We start from the raw sequence: 23,861 nt of genomic DNA on the forward strand, positions 1-23,861 counted from the left end.
AGTGACATATCATTTTGCCTTTTCATACTGTTCACGGGGTTCTCAAGGCAAGAATACTGAAGTGGTTTGCCATTCCCTTCTCCAGTGGACCACGTTTTGTCAGAACCCTCCACCATGACTTGTCCAGACGTCTTGGTGACCCTATATGACACGGCTCATAGTTTCCACTGGGTTAGACAAGGCTGTGATCCAAGTGATCAGTTAGTTTTCTGTAACTGTGGTTTCCATTCTGCCTGCCCTCTGGTGGATAAGGATAAGAGGCTTGTAGAAGCTTCATGATGGGACGGACTGGATGTGGGGGAATCTGGGTCTTGGCCTGATGAGCAGGGCCATGTTCAATAAATCTTTAATCCAATCTTCTGCTGATGGGTGGGGCTGTGTTCCCTCCCTGCAGTTTGACCTGAGGCCATACTATGGTAGCTTATGGCAGCAACCTCCTTCAAAAGGACTTATGCAGGCACTGTTGTATTCAATGTCCCTGACCCCACGGCAGGTCAATGTTGACCCACGCCTCTGCCTGAGACTCCTGGACACTCACAGGCAAGTCTGGCTCAGTCTCTTGTGGTGTCACTGCTCCTTTCTCCTGGGTCCCAGTGCACACAAGGTTCTGTCTGTGCTCTCCAAGAGGCTGTTTCCCCAGTCCTGTGTAAGTTCTGTAATCAAATCCCACTGGCCTTCAAGGTCAAATTCCCTGGGGTTCTCAGTCCCTTTTCCAGATCTCCAGGTTGGGAAATCTGTTGCAGGCCCTAGAACTTGCACAACAGTACGAGAACTTCTTTGGGATAATTGCTCTCCAGTTTGTGGGTTGTCTGCTCGGTGGCTCTGTGGTGGGGCTCACACGCCACACCTCCCAGGTCTGCTGCAGGCAGAGCCCCTGTCCCCAGGCCAGGCCACTGCTAACCCGTGCTTTTGCAGGAGACAATCACTCAAATGCAAGGACCCCAGTCTCTTATGGGATCCCTGGATCCTGGTGCACACAAAGTTTTGTTTGAGCCCTCCAAGCATCTCTGGCAGTTATGGGGTTTGATTCCAAATGTGATTTTGCCCCTCCTACCATCTTATTGGGGCTTCTCCTTTGCCATGGACATGGTGTATCTTTTTTTGGTGGAATTTCAAACAACTATGAACTGATAAAAAGAAACCAACTTTAAGTTAAAGGCAGAAGTAAAAGAAATCAGTGGAGTGGCAGGAATAATAGCTCAGAGTATCAAAAAGGCCCAGAGAAGGTCACAGTGGTTTAGGTCTCTCCTGGGGGAGAGATCAGGGCTGAATTATATGGAGGGGAGTGTGGTGTATATGCTGTCAACGTCAGGGCCCTTGGAGGTAGCCACCCGTGAGGAGGAACAAGCAAAGACAGCTGAGAGCCAGGGCTGCCTGGGAACAGCATCCTTGGTCCCTCTGCTGGGACCACAGAGTCCTGCTCAGGGAGGGGCAGGGCACTGCTCATTAGCAACCCAGTCTCATAATAAGATACTGACCAACGCCAAGCTGGGGGCTTCCCTCATGGCTCAGACAGTAAAGAATCTGCCTGCAATGCAGGAGACCTGGATTTGATCCCTGCGTTGGGAAGATCCCCTGGAGAAGGGAATGGCAACCCACTCCAGTATTCTTGCCTAGAGAATTCCTTGGACAGAGAAGCCTGGCGGGCTACAGTCCCTGGGGTCAAGAAGAGTTGGGCACGACTGAGTGACTACCACACACAATGCCAAGCTAAGGTGGGAATACCCAAATGCCTGCAATGAAACGTTCTTACTAGAAGGAAGCACTACGAAAAGCGGCATTCCTGAGTTTTCTGGACAAGACGCCCTCCCTCGAAATCCAGGCTTCCCATTTTGGAGCCTATGCTTTCTCAAAGTTACTAGCAGAAGGTGAGTTTTGTTGAGTCTCTTTCACAGAAACAGAAGCTAAATTAGAGACTCAGCCTTAAAATGTGTCACCAACCACCTGCAGTCATCGGGAAGCCAGGTAAAAACCCATGACAAGCTCTGCTTCTTACAGACAAGGTGCCAGAATGGTGCTTCCAGAGAGACTGATGGGCTGAGTAGTGGTCAGAGCTGCCACTATGGCCACAGCTACGGTCACGATTTCTGAGACAAGCTACTCTCCAGACCGCACACACCGCTACACGAGAGAGAGGCCCTGAGCAGCCATTTCTAAAGACCACGGATTTGGACTTCCCTGGTGGTCCAGTGGTTAAGAATCTGCCTGCAGGGGACACGGGTTCAATCCCTGGTCCAAGAAGACTCCACATGCTGTGGGGCAACTAAGCCCATGTGCCACAACTCCTGAGCCCAAGCTCTACTGAAGCCTGCAAGTTCAAAAGCTCTTGCTCTGCAACAAAAGAAGCCACTACAATGAGAAGCTCACACACCACAACTAGAGAGAAGCCCCCACTTGCCACAATTAGAAATAAAAAGCCCTCACAAAGCAAAGACCCGGCACAAACAAAAATAAATAAATGAATAACATTTTAAAAATAATAACAATAAAGACCTGTTAACATAGGAAGGGTTCTGTTAGAACCTGCGCATTCGCCTTAGACCATACTTGTGAGATGTATGGGCTTCTCTCATAGTTCAGTTGGTAAAGAATCTGTCTGCAGTGCAGGAAACCCTGGTTCCTGGGTCAGAAAGATCTGCTGGAGAAGGGATAGGCTACTCATTCCAGTATTCTTGGTCTTTCCTTCTGGCTCAGCTGGTAAAGAATCCACCTGCAATGCAGGAAACCTGGGTTCAATCCCTGGGTTGGGAAGATCCCCTGGAGAAGGGAAAAGCTACCCACTCCTGGCCTGGAGAATCCCATGGACTGTATAGTCCCTGGGGTCGCAAAGAATTGGACACAACTGAGCAACTTTCACTTCAACTTCAAACTTGTGAGATGCTAATATATTTGTGTCCATAGACTGTGAAGACTCTAAAACACTCAATGGCCTCTGCACAACAGACACAGTAGTCAAGAGGAGGCATTTCAGAGTGCAACAGACTTAGATGGGGACCATCTTCTGCTAACTGCAATGCCCAGGCTTCCTTCTCTCTAAAATAGGCAATAGTAGCTCCCAGGGAGTTAGAAGGTGTTATAAGATCAAATGATGGGTAAAATTCTTGGCAAAGTAAGGATTCCACAAACATTACTCTTATTTGCAGGACTTCATTGTACCAGTGAGGTAACACAACTGGAAACAGAGTTTAGAAACAAAGTCAGTTTTCACCCCCTAGCTCAGTGCTCTTTAGCTGGATTTCAATCTCAAACTATTAATTAAATGTCAGTGTGATGTCAGTTAAAGTTATGATCCAACAAGATTCTGAGCAGCAGGTGCCTTAATGGTGTTTGTTTGGTCTTACCTTGTGAAACTCTCCTCATGCTCAGACACCACTTTTTGCTCATATCTGAGGAGACCATGGGATGGCCTGATGTCTTGTCTGATCACTGGTCACTTACTGCTGGGTACAGAAGAGGTTAACCAGTGCCCACCAACCCTCTGTGTTCACTACATCTGATTTGTAGCCCACCATATCCGTAAGCATCCATGATCTTTATGTCTTAATACAAGCTCCTTCACAAAATTTTGTACAAATCCTTAAAAGTGAAAGAATATTTCAACACAAGTTAATCCTTTAGCTAAAGGAGATATACTGCTTAGCAAATTCAATGTAATAAAAACTGTTGTCTCTAAAAAGGAAGGTGTATTTTAACTGAAAAGTCAACTGAAAGGACTTATCCTGAGCATGAACTGAGAAAGTGCTCAGTCAGAAGAGTACAAAAAAATCCTTTGACTTCATCAACATCATCATTCAAACTACTGGATTATTTTCCCTAATATGACCGACTTCATCAACATCATCATTCAAACTTCTGGATTATTTTCCCTAATATGACTGCAACCTGAACTATTCTGTATTTGTTTTCATCATCAGTACTTGGAGAAACAAAACTACAATGACACTTTTCTTGAGCAATGTAGAAAGCAGTTTCTGTTTCTAATTTAAATGATTTTCTCTTTAATTTAAATGATTTTTATTTTACATTTTAAAATTTAAAACTATTACAATTAATTTTCCAATCAGTGTATTTTGTGGTGCAGAAATTTTAAAATTTGCAGCCACTGCAAATTTGTAAAGTACTGCTGACCATTGAAACAACAAGAGTTTGAACTGCAGGGCTGCACTTACACAGGGATCTTCTCAACAGTCAGTACTGCAGCTTGACCAGCTGGTGTAACTGCAGACACTGAGCTCACTATAACTACAGGCAGTTTGTCGACTGCTCACAGGGTAGCCCTCACCCTTGTGTTGTTGAAGTGAAAGTGAAAGTCTTGTCCAACTGTCTGCGATCCCGTGGACGGTAGCCTACCAGGCTCCTCCATCCATGGGATTTTCCAGGCAAGAATGCTGGAGCAGGCTGCCATTTCCTGCAATTCTGTTCTGGCAATTTCCTTCCATAATTTAAAATCACCAGAAGAGGGCAGAGCTAAACATATGATACTTAGATGGCTGTGGATGAATGGGAAGGAGCTTTCAAAATGAAGCTGAATTCTATTTTCAACTGGAATTTAGCAACTCAGTTGCTATATTTACCTAGCATAGAGACTTGCCAAGAAGACTTGCAACCTAATTTCTCTTCCGCACAAATAGGGGAATAAAAATCAACACCACAATAGAATAAATGCTATAGAATAAATGCATTAGAAATGCTTGGCCTTAACAGAACAAAGATGTAGAAGAATCTAACATTTATAATACCTTATACCTTGCTGAATTCTATGCATACACATTTATGTGGAACAATTAAATAGCTTACAAATCAAATCAGAAATATTGTGTGTGTGCATGCTCAGTCACTCAGTGTGTCTCTTTGCAACCCCATGAACTACAGCCCACAAGGCTCCTCCATCCATGGAATTTTCCAGGCAAGAGTACTGGAGCAGGTTGCCATTTCCTACTCTAGGGAATCTTTCTGACCCAGGGATTAGAGCCACGTCTCTTCCATCTCCTGCATTGGCAGGTGAATTCTGTACCACTTTGCCACCTGGGAAGCCCCCAGAAATACTGAGTATGTGATAATAGTAGAGATAAATACATATATATAAATTAATCTGTAAAAAACAACTTTATATCTGTGCATGCATTACATAACTTCTTTTATTTTTTTTTAAATTTTACTTTATAATACTGTATTGGTTTTGCCTTCTTAATCTAGAATACATACCCTGTAGACAAGATTACTGAAAAGGTTTAAAATTTTTCTCTCCAGGATTGTTTGAAATTTTGACAAACTCACAAATAATTATTTTATTCTCAATCTTCATATTCTGTAACTTCAATGTTCCACAAACCTTTATGTTTCAAAAGTAAAATTCAGAAGAACATGCTATAAATACATAAAGGAAGGAAAATTGGAATAAGGCCTTGGGCCATAGTAAATACTAAATAAGATTAAATTTAATCATCTTTTTTGTTAAAGATAAGGATTTATTCAGAGCTACACTTCCAGGTCTAAATATCTGCATTTTACATCTCAACTTTTTTCAAATAAGAACAATGAAAGAATTGAACAGAGAAAGTTCCTGTAAGGAATTAGAGGTGGTATTAGCTACACTGAAGATTCCATCAGCCACCTGGAGACCAGCTTCACCTCTCTCAGCTGAGCAGTTTCTCAATCATACACAGAAAGTGAACCAAAGCCTTAATGAGCCATCTGGGAAAGAGCCTGGGTCATTAAGTTTGTGTTAGCCCAGCAGCTCTCATCAGCTGAGCTCAACCTCATGAGAATTCAAAGGTAGGACCTCCTTGGAGTTAAAGAGAAAAAGGCAAAAAGCAGCTTCCACAGAGAAGCAGCATCTAATTTTCACAGAACACATTTCGTAGAGCAAGGCCGTCCCAAAGCTGGCTGATCAAAACCCCTATCTCCAGAAGTCAACCTCAGGCCCAGCCAATCGAACTTTCCAAGAGCAGGGGCCAGGTTAGAATCTTAGGAAGCTCTCTGGGCAGCATAGTAATGTGGCCTCGAGGAGTAGCAGATGAGGCGACAGCCGAGCCAGGAGGTCACTGAAGGGACCCTGCAGGTGTGAGTGAGGGCTCTGGTGTCACCTCAGGTGAGAGTGAGCAGCTTCCGCAGGTGTGACAGGATCATTCATCTGTGGGGAAGGAGCTGAGGGGCAGAGGGAGACCATGGAAGCCAAGTAAGAGGCTTAAGTGAGCTGCACCAGAGAGATGACAAGGAAGAGAAACAAGGCCCGAGTTTCTAGAGAGAGAGCTGACCCCTGAACAACTCAGGTCGGAATGGTGCAGGTCCACTTACACATGGATTCTGTTCAGTAGTAAACACTCCAGAACCACGTGCTCCACAGAGAGAACCATGGCTGCAGGCTGATGGCCACCCACAACTTACGGGAGGAGGCTCTACTGTGGAAGGGGCAGAGGTTGGAGGCCTTTGCCCTCCGCCTGTCTGAGAGGCATCAGCGTCTCTGAATCAACAGCATTGGCAACAGGTCAGCTGTGGGAGGTGAAGACAAGGCGCAAGATGTGGAGTAAGCTTTCCTGGGTTTGGATTCCACCTGCTGCTCACAAAACTATGTGACTTACCAAGTGACGCTAAGTTTCAGTTTTCACATCATAAAATGGAAGTAGGATTAAATAAACGGTTTAAATTAATCAATTTAAGTGATCCCTGTTAAACACTGAGCAGAGTGCTTGGCCCTTCAACATGCTGGCTGCTTTTCATAGGTTTTTCCTGTTAATGATGTTGCTGTAAAAATGTAATTCATTGAGGCCTACTTGGTGGCTCAGATGGTAAAGAATCTGCCTGCAACCAAGGAAACACGGGTTTGATCCCTAGGGAAGATCCCCTGGAGAAGGGAGTTAACAACCCACTCCAGTATTTTTGCCTGGAGAATACCATGGACAGAGGAGCTTGGCGGGCTACAGTCCATGGGTGACAAAGAATCAGACACGACTAAGTGACTAATACTTCCACTTTCCCTTTTTGGGCAAGGTCTACTTTGGGGGAGGCACTGTGAAAATAAACACTTTTTTTAAAAACGGTAAAAAGCTCCCTGATGACGAAGATAGGGGACCTGAGACCATTTTCCGTTTCTCCCTTAACTGCTGCTGGCGTACTTATTTATTTATTCTGCAAAACAGAGACGTACTGAAGTATGGAAACAACTTAGTTTTGTTACCACGATCCTCAAAGCCCCAGCTCATCTGCAGGATGTGTCTCATGGCATCAAGAGCAAGAAATAAGTCCCACTTCCCTGAATCTCCTCATTCCTAATGCCTGGACTGGGGCAACCAACCAGACCATGTGAACTCACTCAACCTGCATTTGCCATGGACCTAATCGACACTACTGAGTGACTGAACTGACTAATCATCTTTTCCATGCTTTCCTGCTCACACTGAGGAAAGCATCACCCACCTGTAGGCCCTCACTGCTAGTACCCACAGCGAGTCTCAAACTTCTGCTTTGTCAGGATACAATTCTTTTTATGGCCATGCTGCACTGCCTGTGGGATCTTAGTTCCCTAACCAGGGATCAAACCCAGGCCCTCTGCAGTGGAAGCAGAGTCCTAGCCACTGGACCACCAGGGAATTCCCATGATACTGCTTTAAAGGACATGCCCATTGCAGTTGCCAACTGAAATTACACTATCAAATGAGCACCCAATAAACTGGCAGATTTTTAAATCAAGTCAATATATCCTCTGTGAGGATTTTGTTTTATTAGATAGCACACTTCAGCCCACACTTTTCCCAAATACTGTGAAATCAGTCAGCATACGAAGACCACTGTATTTCAGTTCTGTAACTGACACCTGGGCAGAAGGGTGGTGGATGCACCAACAGGGCCCCTCAAAGACCCTCTGCCACTAGGTGCAGGAATCACAGAGCTTGTCTCCCGAACAGCTCCTCTTTGCAAAGCGTTAAGACTAGCATCTAAGTTAAGTCATGCAGGATTTCTCCTCAGATCTTGCCTTGGCTTCTGCTGCTTTCCATTTGGAATCTAAAGCTCCCCTCCCATTTTAGTAAATATTGGCTGCATTTGTAATAGGAAACTAGAAAGAAAGGTTTTCTCCACTGTGTCCTGTGACCTGAGGACTCCATGTGTCTAACTGTCCTCTTCCCCATCCACCTTCAATAGATATACAGACAACATACAACCAATATTTACTACAAAATGAGGCCATTTTCAGATCCCATTCACACCAATCCCTAATTTCAGTTATATTTTGACTTTGCTTTCAAGGCTAGCCTATTCTCATACCCCTTACAGGATCAGTAAGACCTTCAATATGGACCATCTGGTGCTTCAAGAAGTTTGGCCTTTGAAAACAATGGTGATGACACCCAAGCACCTTACTCCTACCTGCAGGCTCAACTGTGGTCTCTCTAACCTTACAGGTATCCGGACATGCCAACACATTTCTGAGCAGCACCCTTAGCCCATCCCTTCAGTCTCTGATCAAAACTGACCTTCTTCCAGGTGATTGTTCCAAGTGAACCAGTGACACCAACATTTTTATATGAAACATCATGGAAAAATTCTCATTTTTAAAGTCCTCCTCTGTGGGCAGTATTTAAAATACATCTTGGGGTCCTTATTGCTCACACAGATTTCTCAGGCTACTAATACTTACTCCACTCTTCCTAGGCTGTCTTCGATCTTTGAATCCCTAGTATTTATAAGGATCCCCAGCATCATTCTCAAACAGCTTTAAAAATGTCCAAGATTCTTCACAGAACATTTCCAGAAGTCACAGGATTACTTTGTTAAAGAAAACACTCATACCCAACCTCATTAATGAATGTGCTGGGACTATTAACCACCAAGAACACAGGGAAATTGAGAACCTGTTTCAGTCAGAAGTTCTTCTTCTCACGAAGGCAGGGTGGTGTGGAGAAAAGCAACTGACCTGACTGTCGGGAGACTGATTTCTGGCTGTCCAAAGTACTGCAGCCGCAGGTAAGTCACTCCTCCTTTCTGAGCTCGAGTGACCTCACCTGTCAACTCCACTCCCAACTCCCATCCTCACTGCCCTTCAGATGTATCACCATCCAGCAAAGCACCAGCCAGAGAGGTTGCACTGTTCCGCCTTTGCTGCACCCAGTGCTGGGGAGGGGTCAACATTATCTCCACCCTGTACCCCCACCAGCCTCCTCCCGCTAGTCCTCAGTGATGGTCCTGTGCATCCACACGAAACAGTTCCACACTATTTTCAAACATTTGGCCTTAAACACCCCTACTCACTCAGTGCAGAGGTCAAAGTCTCCTAACGCACAGCAAACACGGACGCTGCCAGCACTCCCTCACCTTCCCGTGAGCTACAGACAAAGAAAGCCCACCTGCACTGCATCCCCCTTTCCCGGTCTCTCTTCACACACACGTGTTGCTACTCGTCTCCGAGGCCAACCCTGAGCTGATCTACACATCCTACCCCTCTGACACTCTGAGGACCACACACTATCCATCAATTCTCCTTCTCTATAGGGTCCCTCCTTTCAGCATCTGCACATGCTCTAAACACGGCCAAGCTTTTTTTTTTTTTTTTGTTAGGTATTTCTCCTTCCCCTGTCATAACAACCCTGAGGTGTCATAACCCTCTGGTGCTCATCACACTCCTGCGCTGACCCCTTCCTGACTCCCCAGCTCGCCCTGACCCTGCATCCAGCTTCAGCATGCGGAGACCTGGCCAGCGTCCCCCATCAAAAAATACACATACATCCAACCCAGACTGCTCTCTACATCTGCAAGGTTACTGACAATAACTTTGGCAAATTCAATGACTACTTTTCAATCTCACTCTTCCTTGACCTCTTAGCATTGTTTGGCGTCACTTACTCCTCCAGCTGTCCTTTATCTGTCTCTGCCCCACTTCTCTAACTGCTCTTCACCTGTCCCATGCAGCTTTCCCCTGCCCACTGCATAGACGTTCATCTGCATGTCAGGCCCTGCTGGATTCTCATCCTGTGGGCACTCTTCAATGCCTAACAGCTTCAGGGATCACCTGCGCAATCAAAGACTCCATCTCTCTCCCCGTAGGCTCTGTCTCCTGACCCCCAGGTACAAATAATCAATTACTTTTGCGTATCTTTCACGATATTATCCTCAAATTCTGTATGACCTAAACTGAACAACAATTATGCTCACAAGTCCTCCAGGTAATTCCAATGCCTGCTCACATTTGAGCACCACTAGTCTACCAGTATCATCTGCCCCTGCATCATCCCCAGCACTGCTTCCATTGCTAAGGACAGCACCTCCACACTCTTGGATTCCCACACCATCTTCCTCAGAATCTTCCAGCCTCCAAGTCAGACCCACAGAACAACCCTAGGTCAAGACTCCACAAACAGCTGGAATGCTTTCTCCTCTGCCTAAAACCCTCCAGCGGCTCCCCACTGCTCTCAGAATTGAGTTCCAATTCCTAAATCCATCTACCAGAAGACTCCATCAACTGCTCTGGGTACCAACCACACTCTTTACAGATGCCTCTCCCACCCCTGCCCCTCACACTGGACACTACGCTCCAGTCACACTGACCACTCAATTCTCTGTCCCCATAAAACCCCACGCCACTGTACCCGCCCACCTGGCAGCCCCTTGGACAGTGAGCAACACAGCATAGGGAGAGGGTCTGCATTTTTCAGGAAAGTAATTCAGTTTCTATTATATAACAGCATTTTATGACTGGCTGATGACCACATATGGTTAGAGAAGGAAAGAAAAGTCAAACTGACTTTTCAAAATGAACTTAGCTTCTATGTATTACCTAAGAATAGACCTGGGGCCAGCTCACTGCAGCCAGTGTTTGTGAATGAAGTCTTGTTAAGGAATAACAGCCGAGCCCATTCCCTGAATATTGTCTGTGGTGCCCACATGACAACGGTGTAGCTGGGTTCAGTGACGAGGCTGTAAAGCACTTACTAAGGCCTTCTATCTGGCCAACCCCTCAGCTCGACAGTAAAGATAATAGAAAGGAAATAAATCACCTTGCAGATTTCCAAAGGCTAGTACAAATCTGGGGGCTTCCCAGGAGGTGCTAATGGTAAAGAACTCCCCTGCCAATGCAGGTGGACATAAAAGGCATTGGTTTGATCCCTGGGTCAGGAAGATCCCCTGGAGGAGGACATGGCAACCCACTCCAATATTCTTGCCTGGAGAATCCCAAGGACAGAGAAGCCTGATGGGCTACAGTCCATGGGGTCACAAAAAGTCAGAAAGAAACAACTTTGTGCACTACAAACCTGGAGGAAAATCCCTCTCAGTCCCTGGTTGGCTGCTGTCCTCTGGGTCCTCAGGTTCTACACTCCTCCTGGCTCTCAAGACTCAAAAGGGAGGCCACAGAAATGCGAGTCATGTCCACAGAACTAATTACTACTCAGGGCAAATCCACAAGAAAGAGAAGAAAACCATGACAAAAAGGCTAGGCTAAGTCATCCATTTTAATTAAAGGCCATCAACAAACATTCCCAACCAATTCTGTATCACCCACACTGTTTGCCCAAGGAGTGAGAAGAAGCACCAGTTGTCAAAGTAAAACAGGCCCTGATACAGCAAGATCCTTAAATGAGCAAAAACAAACTACAGAGAAGCCAGTATGTCACTGACTTCAAAAGTGTGACTGGCACAAATGAGCTTTGAAAAGTTGATTTTTATAAACCTCAATGAGCTTCATGTCTGGGGATTACTGTGAAATCTATAGACCTCCTGGCAGCATCTCTTCTAAACTCAGAATGCTGAGACGGGGCAGTAACATCAGTGCCATTGCTACTTATCCAACAATACTCTCAAATTAAGCATAGTTGGAGGGTTGAGGGGGTGGGGGAAGCGACTGTTTTGCCTTCTAAAATATAACACACAAAAAGTAGCACAAATTTACTAAACACCAGGTCGAAAAAATAAAATAACCTCAAAACATATGTGCTTCAATTCAGATGCATAGAAGTTAAGATACGGATTCCTACAAGAGCTAGTCACAGTTCAACCATTCACTAAAGTAACCAGGGACAAATTACAATAAATTGTAAGAATGAAAATAAAAGTGACAGAGTGTTCTTTAAAATGATGCAGTCCAGATAAATAATTTTCAAAACATGTATTAAAACCCTTCTCCTTCATATTGAACCATGACTACAAACATGGAGGTTATAGCCACAGTCAATCCTGCGGTAAATACAAACGTTTAAAAACCAAGATGGCGGAGGAGCAGGACAGGGAGACCGCTTTCTCCCCCACAAATTCATCAAAAGATCATTTGAATGCTGAGCGACTTCCACAAAGCAACTTCTGAACGCTAGTGGAGGACACCAGGCACCCAGAAAGGCAGCCCATTCTCTTTGAAAGGAGGTATCGGAGAAGGCAGTGGCACCCCACTCCAGTACTCTTGCCTGGAAAATCCCATGGATGGAGGAGCCTGGTAGGCTGCAGTCCGTGAGCAACTTCACTTTCACTTTTCACTTTCATGCATTGGAGAAGGAAATGGCAACCCACTCCAGTATTCTTGCCTGGAGAATCCCAGGGACGGGGGAGCCTGGTGGGCTGCCGTCTATGGGGTCGCACACAGTCAGACACGATTGAAGTGACTTAGTAGCAGAACAAAATATAAAAGACAAAAAGAGAGACAAAAGAGTTAGGGATGGAGACCCACTCTGGGGAGGGAGCTGTGAAGGAGGAGAAGTTTCAAAACAGCAGGAAACCCTCTCACTGGCAGGTCTGTGGGGAATTTTGTAATCTCAGAGGGCAACATAATCCGCAGAAAAAGAAAAAAAAAAAAACCCACAGAATATGCACCTAACTGCAACTCCCAGCAGAGAAGTAGCTCAGATGCTCGTGTTGGCCACCAGTGATCGGGGGCTGGACAGGGAGGTGCGGGTTGCATGATTAGGGTAAGGACCGGGCCTGAATTCCCTGAGGACAATCTGAGGGAACTAACAACCCAAATTGTGGGGTATCCAGGGAGAGAAAAAACAAAGAACTCTCCCACAAAAGGCTCTAACCTAATGCACAGCCTGGCCCTCTCAAAGAACAAAGGATTGAGCGAATACCAAAGGAGAGCTGGCCGGCTGCATACAGGCCCCTCCCCTGCCGCAGGAGACAGAGAGGCAGGCGGGTGACAGCCAGAGCAGGAAGGCAAGGGGCTGCTCCATTCTCGGCCCCAGAGACCAGCATCCTCCACCAAACTGCGAGCAGGCTCCCAGTTGCTAACCAAGTCTTCCTGGGTTCCTGAACGGTTGACATCCAGAGCCACACAGCACACCTGAGACGGTGCTCCCAAGCAGCTGGGACTGGGGAGGTGATTAAGATGCATGACCCACCTGGGACAGTGCGCGCGCCACGCACCTGGTGAGCCGCTCGGACCAGGGAAGGGCACAAAACGCACGCCCAACCGAGTCTGTGCTCCTGTGGAGTACCCGAGAACCTGAACCTGAGCAGCTCAGACCTGGGAAGTGCACAAAACACAGCGTCCACTTTGGACACTGCCCCTGCTGAGCAACCTGAAGCCTGAGCAGTGTAGACCGAGAAAGCACATGCCGCCATGAGCTAGGCAGACCCAGTGTGGTCCATGCGCTACGAGCACTCCCCACACATGCCAGCGATATTTGTTTACTGTGTTCCTCCCTCCCCACAACACAACTGAACTAGTAAACATAACTAAGCGACCATCTTCGCCCCCTTGTGTCAGGGTGGAAAGCAGACGCTGAGGAGACTTGGAAAGAGAGGAAGCCAAAATAAAGAAGAGGGAACCACTCTGGAAGCGACAGGTGCAACAGATTAAAATCCTGTAGTCACTACTGACTAAGCTTTGGAAAGGGCCTGTAGACCTTGAGTCTTCTCAAGGTGGAACAAGGAACTATCTGAAACTGAACTGACCCCCACACTGCCCACAACAGCTCCAGAGACATTCCTAGATATATTTTTATCACTTTTTTAAATTTTTAAGTTCTTCATTAGTCCTTTAATTTTCATTTTTATAACCTACTACCTTGCAAAAAAAGACCCTATTTTAAAGCAAATTTCATATATATATTTTATAGTTTTTATTATTGATTTTGTTTTGTATTTTTAATGTTGTATTTTTGAGAGTGTAACCTCTACTCTAGATTTTTAATCTTTGCTTTTTGGTATTTGTCATCAATTTTGTATGTTTAAGAATCTAATCTTCAGCATCCATTTTCTCTTAGGGGTATGATTACTGGCTTGATTGCTCTCTCCTCTTTTGACACTCCCTCTTCTCCCCCTGGTCAGCTCGATCTCCTCCCTCCTCCTCCTTCTCTTCTCTGCTTCACTCTGTGAATCTCTCTAGGTGTTCTGGGCTGTGGAGAACACTTAGGGAACTGATTACTGGCTACATCGGTCTCTCCTCTTTTGACACCCCCTCTTCTCCTCCTGGTCACCTCTATCTCCCTCCTCCCTCTTCTCTTCTCCATGTAACTCTGTGACCTCTCTGGGTGTCCTTCACTGTAGAGAATCTTTTCACCATTACCCTAGATGTTTTATCATTTGTACTGTATGGATGGAAAAGTGTTGAGGCTACTGTAAGAATAAGACTGAAAGCCAGAGGCAGGAGGCTTAAATCCAAAACTTGAGAACACCAGGAAACTCCTGATTCCATGAACATTAATTGACAAGAGCTCACCAAAAAGCCTCCATACCTACACTGAAACCAAGCTCCACTCAAGAGCCAACAAGTTCCAGAGCAAGACATACCATGCTAATTCTCCAGCAGTGTATGAACACAGCCCTGAACATTAAAATACAGGCTTCCCAAAGTCATGCCAAACCCACAGACACCCCAAAACTCACTATTGGACACTTCATTGTACTCCACAGAGAAGAGATCCAGCTTCCCTAATCAAGAAACCTTGACAAGCCACTAGTCCAACCCCACCCACAGGGAGCAACCTCCACAATAAAAAGGAACAACAAATTTCCAGCCTACAGAAAGGTCACCCCAAACACAGCAATCTAAACAAAATGAAAAGGCAGAGAAATATTCAGCAGGTAAAGGAACATGATAAATTCCCACCAAACCAATCAAAAGAGGAGGACATAGGGAGTCTACCTGAAAAAGAATTCAGAATAATGATAGTAAAGATGATCCAAAATCTTGAAAACAAAACAGAGTTACAGATAAATAGACTAGAGACAAGGACTGAGAAGACACAAGAAATGTTTAACAAGGACCTAGAAGAAATAAAGAGTCAATCAATAGTGAATAATGCAATAACTGAGATTAAAAGAACTCTGGAGGGAAACAACAGTAGAACAGCTGAGGCAGAAGAAAGGATAAGTGAGATGGAAGATAGAATGGTGGAAATAAACAAAGCAGAGAGGAAAAAAGAAAGAATTAAAAGAAATGAGGACAACCTCACAGACCTCTTTGACAATGTTAAATGCCCCAATATTTGAATCATAGGAGTCCCAGAAGAAGAAGAAAAAAGAAAGGCCATGAGAAAATACGAGAAGATATAATAGTTAAAAACTTCCCTAAAATGTGGAAGGAAATATTCACCCAAGTCCAAGAAATCCAGAGAGTCCCAAACAGGATAAACCCAAGGCAAAACACCGCAAGACACATATTAATCAAATTAACAAAGATCAAACACAAAGAACAAATATTAAAAGCAGCAAGGGAAAAACAACAAATAACACACAAGGGGATCCCCATAAGGATAACAGCTGATCGTTCAATAGAAACTCCTCAGGCCAGAAGGGAATGGCAGGACATACTTAAAGTGATGAAAGAGAAAAACTTACAACCCAGATTACTGTACCCAGCAAGGAGCTCATTCAAATGCGAAGGAGAAATCAAAGGCTTCACAGACAAGCAAAAGCTGGGAGGATTCAGCACCACCAAACCAGCTCAGCAAATGCTAAAGGATCTTCTCTAGACAGGAAACACAGAAAAGGTTTATAAACTGGAACCCAAAACAACAAAGTAAATGGCAATGGGATCATACTTATCAATAATTACCTTAAATGTAAATGGGTTGAATACCCCCAAAAAAGACAGTGACTGGCTGAATGGATACAAAAGCAAGACCCCTGTATATGCTGTCTACAAGACAACCACCTCAAGCCAAGGGACACATACAACTGAAAGTGAAGGGCTGGAAAAAGATATTTCATTCAAATGGAGACCAAAAGAGGAGAGGAGTAGCAATGCTCATATCAGATAAAATAGACTTTGAAATAAAATCCATGAAAAGAGACAAAGAAGGACACTACATAATGATCAAAGGATCAATCCAAGAAGAAGATATAACAATTATATATGCACCCAACATAGGAGCACTGCAATATGTAAGACAAATGCTAACAAGAATGAAAGGGGAAATTAACAGTAACATAATAACAGTGGGAGACTTTAATACCGCCACTCACACCTATAGAAAGATCAACTAAACAGAAAAGTAACAAGGAAACACAAACTTTAAATGATACAATGGACCGGTTAGACCTAATTGATATCTATAGGACATTTCACCCCAAAACAATGAATTTCACCTTTTTCTCAAGTGCACACGGGACATTCTCCAGGACAGATCACATCCTGGGCCATAAATCTAGCCTTGGTAAATTCAAAAAAATTGAAATCATTTCAAGCATCTTTTCTGATCACAATGCAGTAAGATTAGATGTCAATACTGGGAAAAAAAAAAACATTAAAAATGCAAACATATGAAGGCTAAACAACATGCTTCTGAATAACCAACAAATCACAGAAGAAATCAAAATATGCATAGAAATGAATGAAAATGAAAACACAACAACCTAAAACCTATGGGGTTCAGTAAAAGCAGTGCTAAGGGGAAGGTTCATAGCAATACAAATTTACCTCAGGAAACAAGAGAAAAATCAAATAAATAGCCTAACTTCACATCTAAAGCAACTAGAAAAAGAAGAAATTAAGAACCCCAGGGTTAGTAGAAGGAAAGAAATCATAAAAATTAGAGCAGAAATAAAAAGAAACAATGGAGACTATGGCAAAACTCAACAAAACTAACAGCTGGTTCTTTGAGAAGATAAATAAAATAGACAAACCATTAGCCAGACTCATCAAGAAACAAAAGGAGAAAAATCAAACAAACAAAATTAGAAATGAAAATGGAGAGATCACAACAGACAACACAGAAATACAAAGGATGATAAGAGACGACTATTAGCAACTATACGCCAAAAAATTAGACAACTTGGAAGAAATGGACAAATTCTTAGAAAAGAATAACCTTCCAAAACTGAACCAGGAAGAAATAGAAAATCTTTACAGACTCATCACAAGTCTAGAAATCAAAAATCTTCCAACAAAAAAGCCCAGGACCAGATGGCTTCACAGGTGAATTCTACCAAAAATTTAGAGAAGAGCTAACACCTATCCTACTCAAACTCCTCCAGAAAATTGCAGAGGAAGGTAAACTGCCAAACTCATTCTATGAGGCCATCATCACCCTAATAACCAAAACCAGACAAAGATGCCACAAAAAAACAGAAAACTACAGGCCAATATCACTAATGAACATACATGCAAAAATCCTCAACAAAATTCTAGCAAACAGAATCCAACAACATATTAAAAAGATCATGCCTCATGACCAAGTGGGCTTTATCCCAGGGATGCAAGGATTCTTCAGTATCCACAAATCAGTCAATGTGATACACCACATTAAAAAATTGAAAGATAAAAACTATATGATTACCTTAATAGATGCAGAGAAAGCCTTTGACAAAATTCAATGTCCATTTATGAAAAAAAAAAAAACCCTCCAGAAAACAGGCATAGAAGGAACATCAGTTCAGTCCAGTTCAGTTGCTCAGTCGTGTCTGACTCTTTGCAACCCCATGAATCGCAGCACGCCAGGCCTCCCTGTCCATCACCAACTCCTGGAGTTCACTCAGACTCACATCCATCGAGTCAGTGATGCCATCCAGCCGTCTCATCCTCTGTCGTCCCCTTTTCCTCCTGCCCCCAATCCCTCCCAGCATCAGAGTCTTTTCCAATGAGTCAACTCTTTGCATGAGGTGGGCAAAGTACTGGAGTTTCAGCTTTAGCATCATTCCTTCCAAAGCAATCCCAGGGCTGATCTCCTTCAGAATGGACTGGTTGGATCTCCTTGCAGTCCAAGGGACTCTCAAGAGTCTTATCCAACCTCAACATAATAAAAGCCATATTTGATAAACCCACAGCAAATATTATCCTTAATGGTGAAAAATTGAAAGCATCTCCCCTAAAGTCAGGAACAAGACAAGGGTGCCCACTCTCACCACTACTATTCAACACCCTTGTCTTGCTTCTGACTTTAGGGGAAATGCTTTCAATTTTTTGCCACTGAGGATAATGTTTGCTGTGGGTTATCATACATGGCTTTCATTTTGCTGAGGTATGTTCCTTCTATGCCTGCTTTCTGGAGAGTTTTTTTTTTTTTTATCATAAATGGGTGTTGAATTTTGTCAAAGGCTTTCTCTGCCATCTATTGAGATAATCATATGGTTTTTATCCTTCAATTCATTAATGTGGTGTATCACATCAATTGATTTGCAAATACTGAGGAATCCTTGCATCCCTGGGATAAAGCTCTCTTTCTCATGATGTATAATCTTTTTAATATGTTGTTAGATTCTGTTTGCTAGAATTTTGTTGAGGATTTTGGCATATATGTTCATGAGTGATATTGGCCAGTTTTCTTTTTTGTGGCATCTTTGTTTGGTTTTGGTATTAGGGTGATGGTGGCCTCATAGAGTGAGAGAAAAAACAGCAAACAAAGCAACTGACAGAGAATTAATCTCAAAAATATACAAACAGCTCATGCAGCTCAATACCAGAAACATAAACGACCCAATCAAAAAATGGGCCAAAGAACTAAACAGACATTTTTCCAAAGAAGACATACAGATGACTAACAAACACATGAAAAGATGCTCAACATCACTTATTATCAGAAAAATGCAAATCAAAACCACAATGAGGTACCCTCTCACACCAGTCAGAATGGCTGCTATCAAAAAGTCTATAAACAATAAATGCTGGAGAGGGTGTAAAGAAAAGGGAACCCTCTTACACTTCTGGTGGGAATGCAAACTAGTACAGCCACTATGGAGAACAGTGTGACGATTCCTTAACAAACTGAAAATAGATCTGCCATATGACCCAGTAATACCACTGCTGGGCATATACACCAAGGAAACCAGAATTGAAAGAAACATGTGTACCCCAATGTTCATCGCAGCACTGTTTACAATAGCTAGGACATGGAAGCAACCTAGATGTCCATCAGCAGGTGAATGGATAAGAAAGCTGTGGTACATATACACAGTGGAATATTACTCAGCCATTAAAAAGAATACATTGGAATCAGTTCTAATGAGGTGTATGAAACTGGAGCCTATTATACAGAGTGAAGTAAGTCAGAAAGAAAAATACCAATACAGTATATTAACACATATATATGGAATTTAGAAAGATGATAATGATGACCCTATATGCAGAACAGCAAAAGAGCCACAGATGTAAAGAACAGACTTTTGGACTATGTGGGAGAAGGAGACGGTGGGGTGATTTGAGAGAATAGCATTGAAACATATATATTACCATATGTGAAATAGATGACCAATCCAAGTTCGATGCATGAAATATGGCATTCAAAGCCGGTGCACTGGGACAACCCTGAGGGATGGGGTGGGGAGGGAGGTGGGAGGGGGGGTTTGGGATGGGGGACACACGTACACCTGTGGCTGATTCATGTCAGTGTATGGCAAAAACCACCACGATACTGTAAAGTAATTAGCCTCCAATTAAATTTAATTAATGAATTTTTAAAAAACACACATTTTCCTTCTATTACTTTCAAGACCTCAAAAGTCCTGGCTCAACAGTCCCTTCTGACCTTGTGTCCAGAAACAGTGGCTATGCAGGCCCTCATGCCATGCCCACATTCCTCTCAGGGCCTTTGCACTTGCTACTGGGCTCCTGGGAGGACCTTCCTTCCAACCTCTCCTCAGCATTCCAGACATTACACGTGAGGCCCCCCTCTACACTCTCCCCACTGCACCCCCACCACTGACCATATTCCCCTGGCTGACTTCCTTCACCGCACTTATCAGAGTCTGACATGAATTCTTTATCTATGCTTTCATCTGTGTTTGTGTTTGTGTCTTAATTGTCTCAGCCCACTGTGAAGAGTGTAATTCAGGAGAACAGGACCTGGCTCACTAATCTCTCTCTGGAGCCTAGAACACTGCCTGGCATGTAGAATGCATTCAGTAAACATTTGTGAATGAATGAACATTATCACTCAAAGACCTTTGCCTTTCAGTATTCTTGAAATTTTAACCCAGTGAAAACGTAAGGGAGAATGTGAAATCCTTTCCTTTCATAATTTCTGTACCATTTCTAAAGCAAAATATTAGGCCCTAAAAATGTATAAAATAACATGGGACTAAACCAAGAGGGTTGACTGAGGTAGGTCAGTCCATAAACTGCATGAGGACGCTCTCCAGATCCAGATGGAAGCCCTGTGCTGGGATCTGTATGGATGGAGATGGGGGGCGAGAGTGCTCTCAGGGAAGGAAGCAAAGGTGGGGCTGGGAAGAGGGCCCTCACGAGCTTATACCCACAGGCTGGTCTGTCGCAAAGGGCAACCGTCCTCAAGAGAACTGCTGGTTAGAAAATCTCCCAACAGCAGAGAATCTTCCCAGCTGGAAGCCAGCAGAGAGGCTAATTATCAGAAACTCCTCTCCCCACAGAAAGTGCATTCTTCCCCCTTCTCCTACTAAGACCTGTTTATATTGATTCCTCTTCCAGGCTTTGAAGAAAAACCGCAATTGTGCATACAGTGAGCGCACACTTCTGTTGTTGACACGCCATTTAAATATACGAAATAACGTTTCTTGTTTCGAGTTAGGTTTGACTTGGGGGAGGGGGCACAGAGGGCAGGGATGGAGAGGTAGCAGAGGGCCAGCAAATAAAGTCAGCAAATGCAACCTCACAAAGTTGGGGGAAGAAATTCCCCACTCTGAGGAAATTACTTCATACCATAGTAAGGGGCTGCGTTTATTTTGCTTTTCACTCTCTATGCCATACCCAGCCACCCTCCAATGACCAGGCTGGGAGGGGTTACTAGGCTCTCTAACGTAAGAATAGAGGGAGGTGGGAAGCAAGAAACTGCTAGTTCAGTGATTTTTTTAAAAAGGAGAAATAGGATTACTCTTTTCAGTTTATTTCAGTTCCACATTAATTGACTGATAGACTTTATTTCCCCTGGAGAAGGAAATGGCAACCCGCTCCAGTGTTCTTGCCTAGAGAATCCCATGGACAGAGGAGCCTGTGGGCTACTGTTCATGGGGTTGCAAAGAGTCAGACATGACTGAGCAACTAAACAACAGACTTTCTGAGCTTTAAGGGAAGTAAATGCGGTCAACTTGGGAATAGTTTTAATCAAAAAGCGAGTGTTAGAGGAGTGATTAGTATTGGCCTTTGTCCATATTTATTTTAATTTGTAGTTTCAAACTGATATATCTCCTAGAACACAGCTCACTAAAACTTTTAGGCCACAACAGTCTCCAGGTTCTATCCCTGTAATAACACACACAGCTCTCAAAAAGGGAAATGGAGGAAAAGTTTTTAGTTATCCAATTCTTCTCACACAAGAAAAAGATCTACTGAGCAATGGTTAGCTGCCATGTCATGAATGGACATACAGACAGACAGATGGGTGGATGGATGAATGGAGAGATGGAGATAATAAGTGATAGATACAGATTGATATAGACATGGTAGACACAGAGATAGATGATAGATGATGGATGGATGGATGGATGGATGGATGGATGGATAGACCAGTCAATCTTAAGAAGAAAGCCTCACAAAACACAGTACATCCCAGGGAATCTTCTTTCACATGGGAAGTATGAAGAAGATTTCACAATATTTTATGTGGTTCATTTTCCTAAAACTGAAGGGAGACCACAGTTGTGATGGGTAAAGGATAGCAAGGGGGGGATAAAAAAGCAGATGCATATGGACATATTGGCATTTACTCTCTCTTCTTGATCTCAACCAGGGCTCATTTCCAGTATCTCTCTGCACTCCTCACCAAGGCACCCTTGTTCAGTGGTACACACATGCAGAGGAGACAGGGGTGCAATCAGAAGCAGGGCACAGGCATAAGCAGCCCACATGGATGAGACCCACTCCTCTATGGCACAAACTCCATGCTCCACACAGGGAGCCGAGATTCTCCACTTTCCTCATGAGAGAATCCTGTGTGGGAGTTCTCACATATCTGAGTTTAGATGCCCACTCAACACAGCCCCCAAGGTCACACACGTACCACATACCTGAGGAAGATGAGCAATACTCTGGCTTGAAAGCAATAACCCAGCTATGCTGTCATTTGTTATGAATTATGGAACAGCTGGGAATGATTGTTCTGCAGAATTAACCCTCTTGGTGAGTGGGAGCCGGGGAGAAAGCAGACAGGACTGCTTTGTGTCAACAGCCAGCACACAGATGAGCTATGAACACATGGGAATAGCGCTGCAAGGCCCTCAGAAACCTGCCGCCTCTGGGAACAAAGCTTCCAGCCTCGGAGCTGCTTCTGAAGGTACATCCATGACCAGGAAAGTCAGAAACACTGACTCAGAGCCACTCAGAACCCATCACTGGTTAGAACAGGCTAGAAAACTGCTGAGAGTGGCCATGTGTTAAGAAAGGGAAGTTTGGCAAATATACTTAAGAACCTCGTCAGAAAGGAAACAGACGTGTTAAGCTGTCGTGGGGCAGGGGCAGGGAGGCCTGCATCGCATGAACGTGGGGCGAAGGGCAGACACACATCAGAGCCGCGGTTGCCACTGCAGCTGCCTCTCAGCCAGCGAGTCCTGTGAACTCTCCTACTTACATCGAACGGAACTGAGCTGGACTGGGCGTTCTGCCCGCACGGTTCCCGGAAGCAGTCGCTGAAAGGCAGGAGGAGCCCCATGGCGATGATCCGCGAGCAGAACTTCTCTGCTTCTTCTGGAGGCCCGTTCTCCTGCTGGCTGAACAGCTTCTCCAGCAGAGTTCTCCCTGCAGGTGAGACACGGTCGTTAGGCAGGAGCACTGGCAGGTCCCCAGCTCAGACTCCCTGAGGAGAGGCGGAAGCACGGCTGGGGCGGCGCCATTGCCCAGGCTTCGCCATGCGCAGAGGGGACTCTGTGGGCGGCCCAAGTACCACACGGGGAAGGTCGCTTCCGGGTCTCTCTCCCATCCCCAAACACCTCCTAACCCCCAAGACAAAGAGGCCACGCGATGGGCCCTCCATCTTCTGCCATGTGAAGAAGCTGCAGGCTTTGGGGTTTCCTTGGAAATCCTCCTGCCGTTGCCAAAGGCTCTCTGAGGAGGCAGCCAGGAGCCCCCATTTGGGCTAAGAAATGCCAGTGGCTGATATTCACAGTCTTCTATGGCGACGGTGGGCGGGGGCCAGGGAAGGGGGTGAGAGGGAGACAGGCACCAGCCCCTGGAAGCGGAGAGGGCTGGCCAGCAGAAAACATCACCCTGAAGTGACAGAAATGCAACATTTCCTCACATGCGCCTCAGAAACATCACTCTAGGATAGGTCCACATGTCAGGCCTTTGTTAGTTTCCTAGAAGAGACTAGAGAAGAGAAGCACACAGAGAGGAGACACCAGCAGTGTCTGGGCCCACTGGGCCCAGGGCTCTGGGTCTTGGCCATGGGGAGAGCAGGACTCTGGGGAGGGGGATCCAGGAGTCTGCATGTCACTGGTCACCCAGAGCCAAGACGCACAGGCCCAGTCCCTCATCTGTCCCAACACAATCACTCTCTAACTTACTATCCTTCAGAAATGATCCCGCTGGCTTCATGCTGACT

The 23,861-nt window shown here is 44.7% G+C and overlaps 1 protein-coding gene across 1 annotated transcript in view; it reads right to left on the bottom strand.

Moving 5' to 3' along the window:
• The window catches only part of FMN2 (formin 2), a 352,649-nt gene that overhangs the window by 291,004 nt on the left and 37,784 nt on the right, over positions 1–23,861 (bottom strand). Inside the window, exon 2 of the mRNA XM_027962131.3 lies at positions 22,893–23,059. Coding sequence (XP_027817932.2) covers positions 22,893–23,059 — 167 coding nt within the window. The remainder of the gene's footprint in view (positions 1–22,892; positions 23,060–23,861) is intronic.

The sequence above is a fragment of the Ovis aries genome, chromosome 25 (genome assembly GCF_016772045.2).
Source record: "Ovis aries strain OAR_USU_Benz2616 breed Rambouillet chromosome 25, ARS-UI_Ramb_v3.0, whole genome shotgun sequence".
Classification (NCBI taxonomy): domain Eukaryota; kingdom Metazoa; phylum Chordata; class Mammalia; order Artiodactyla; family Bovidae; genus Ovis; species Ovis aries.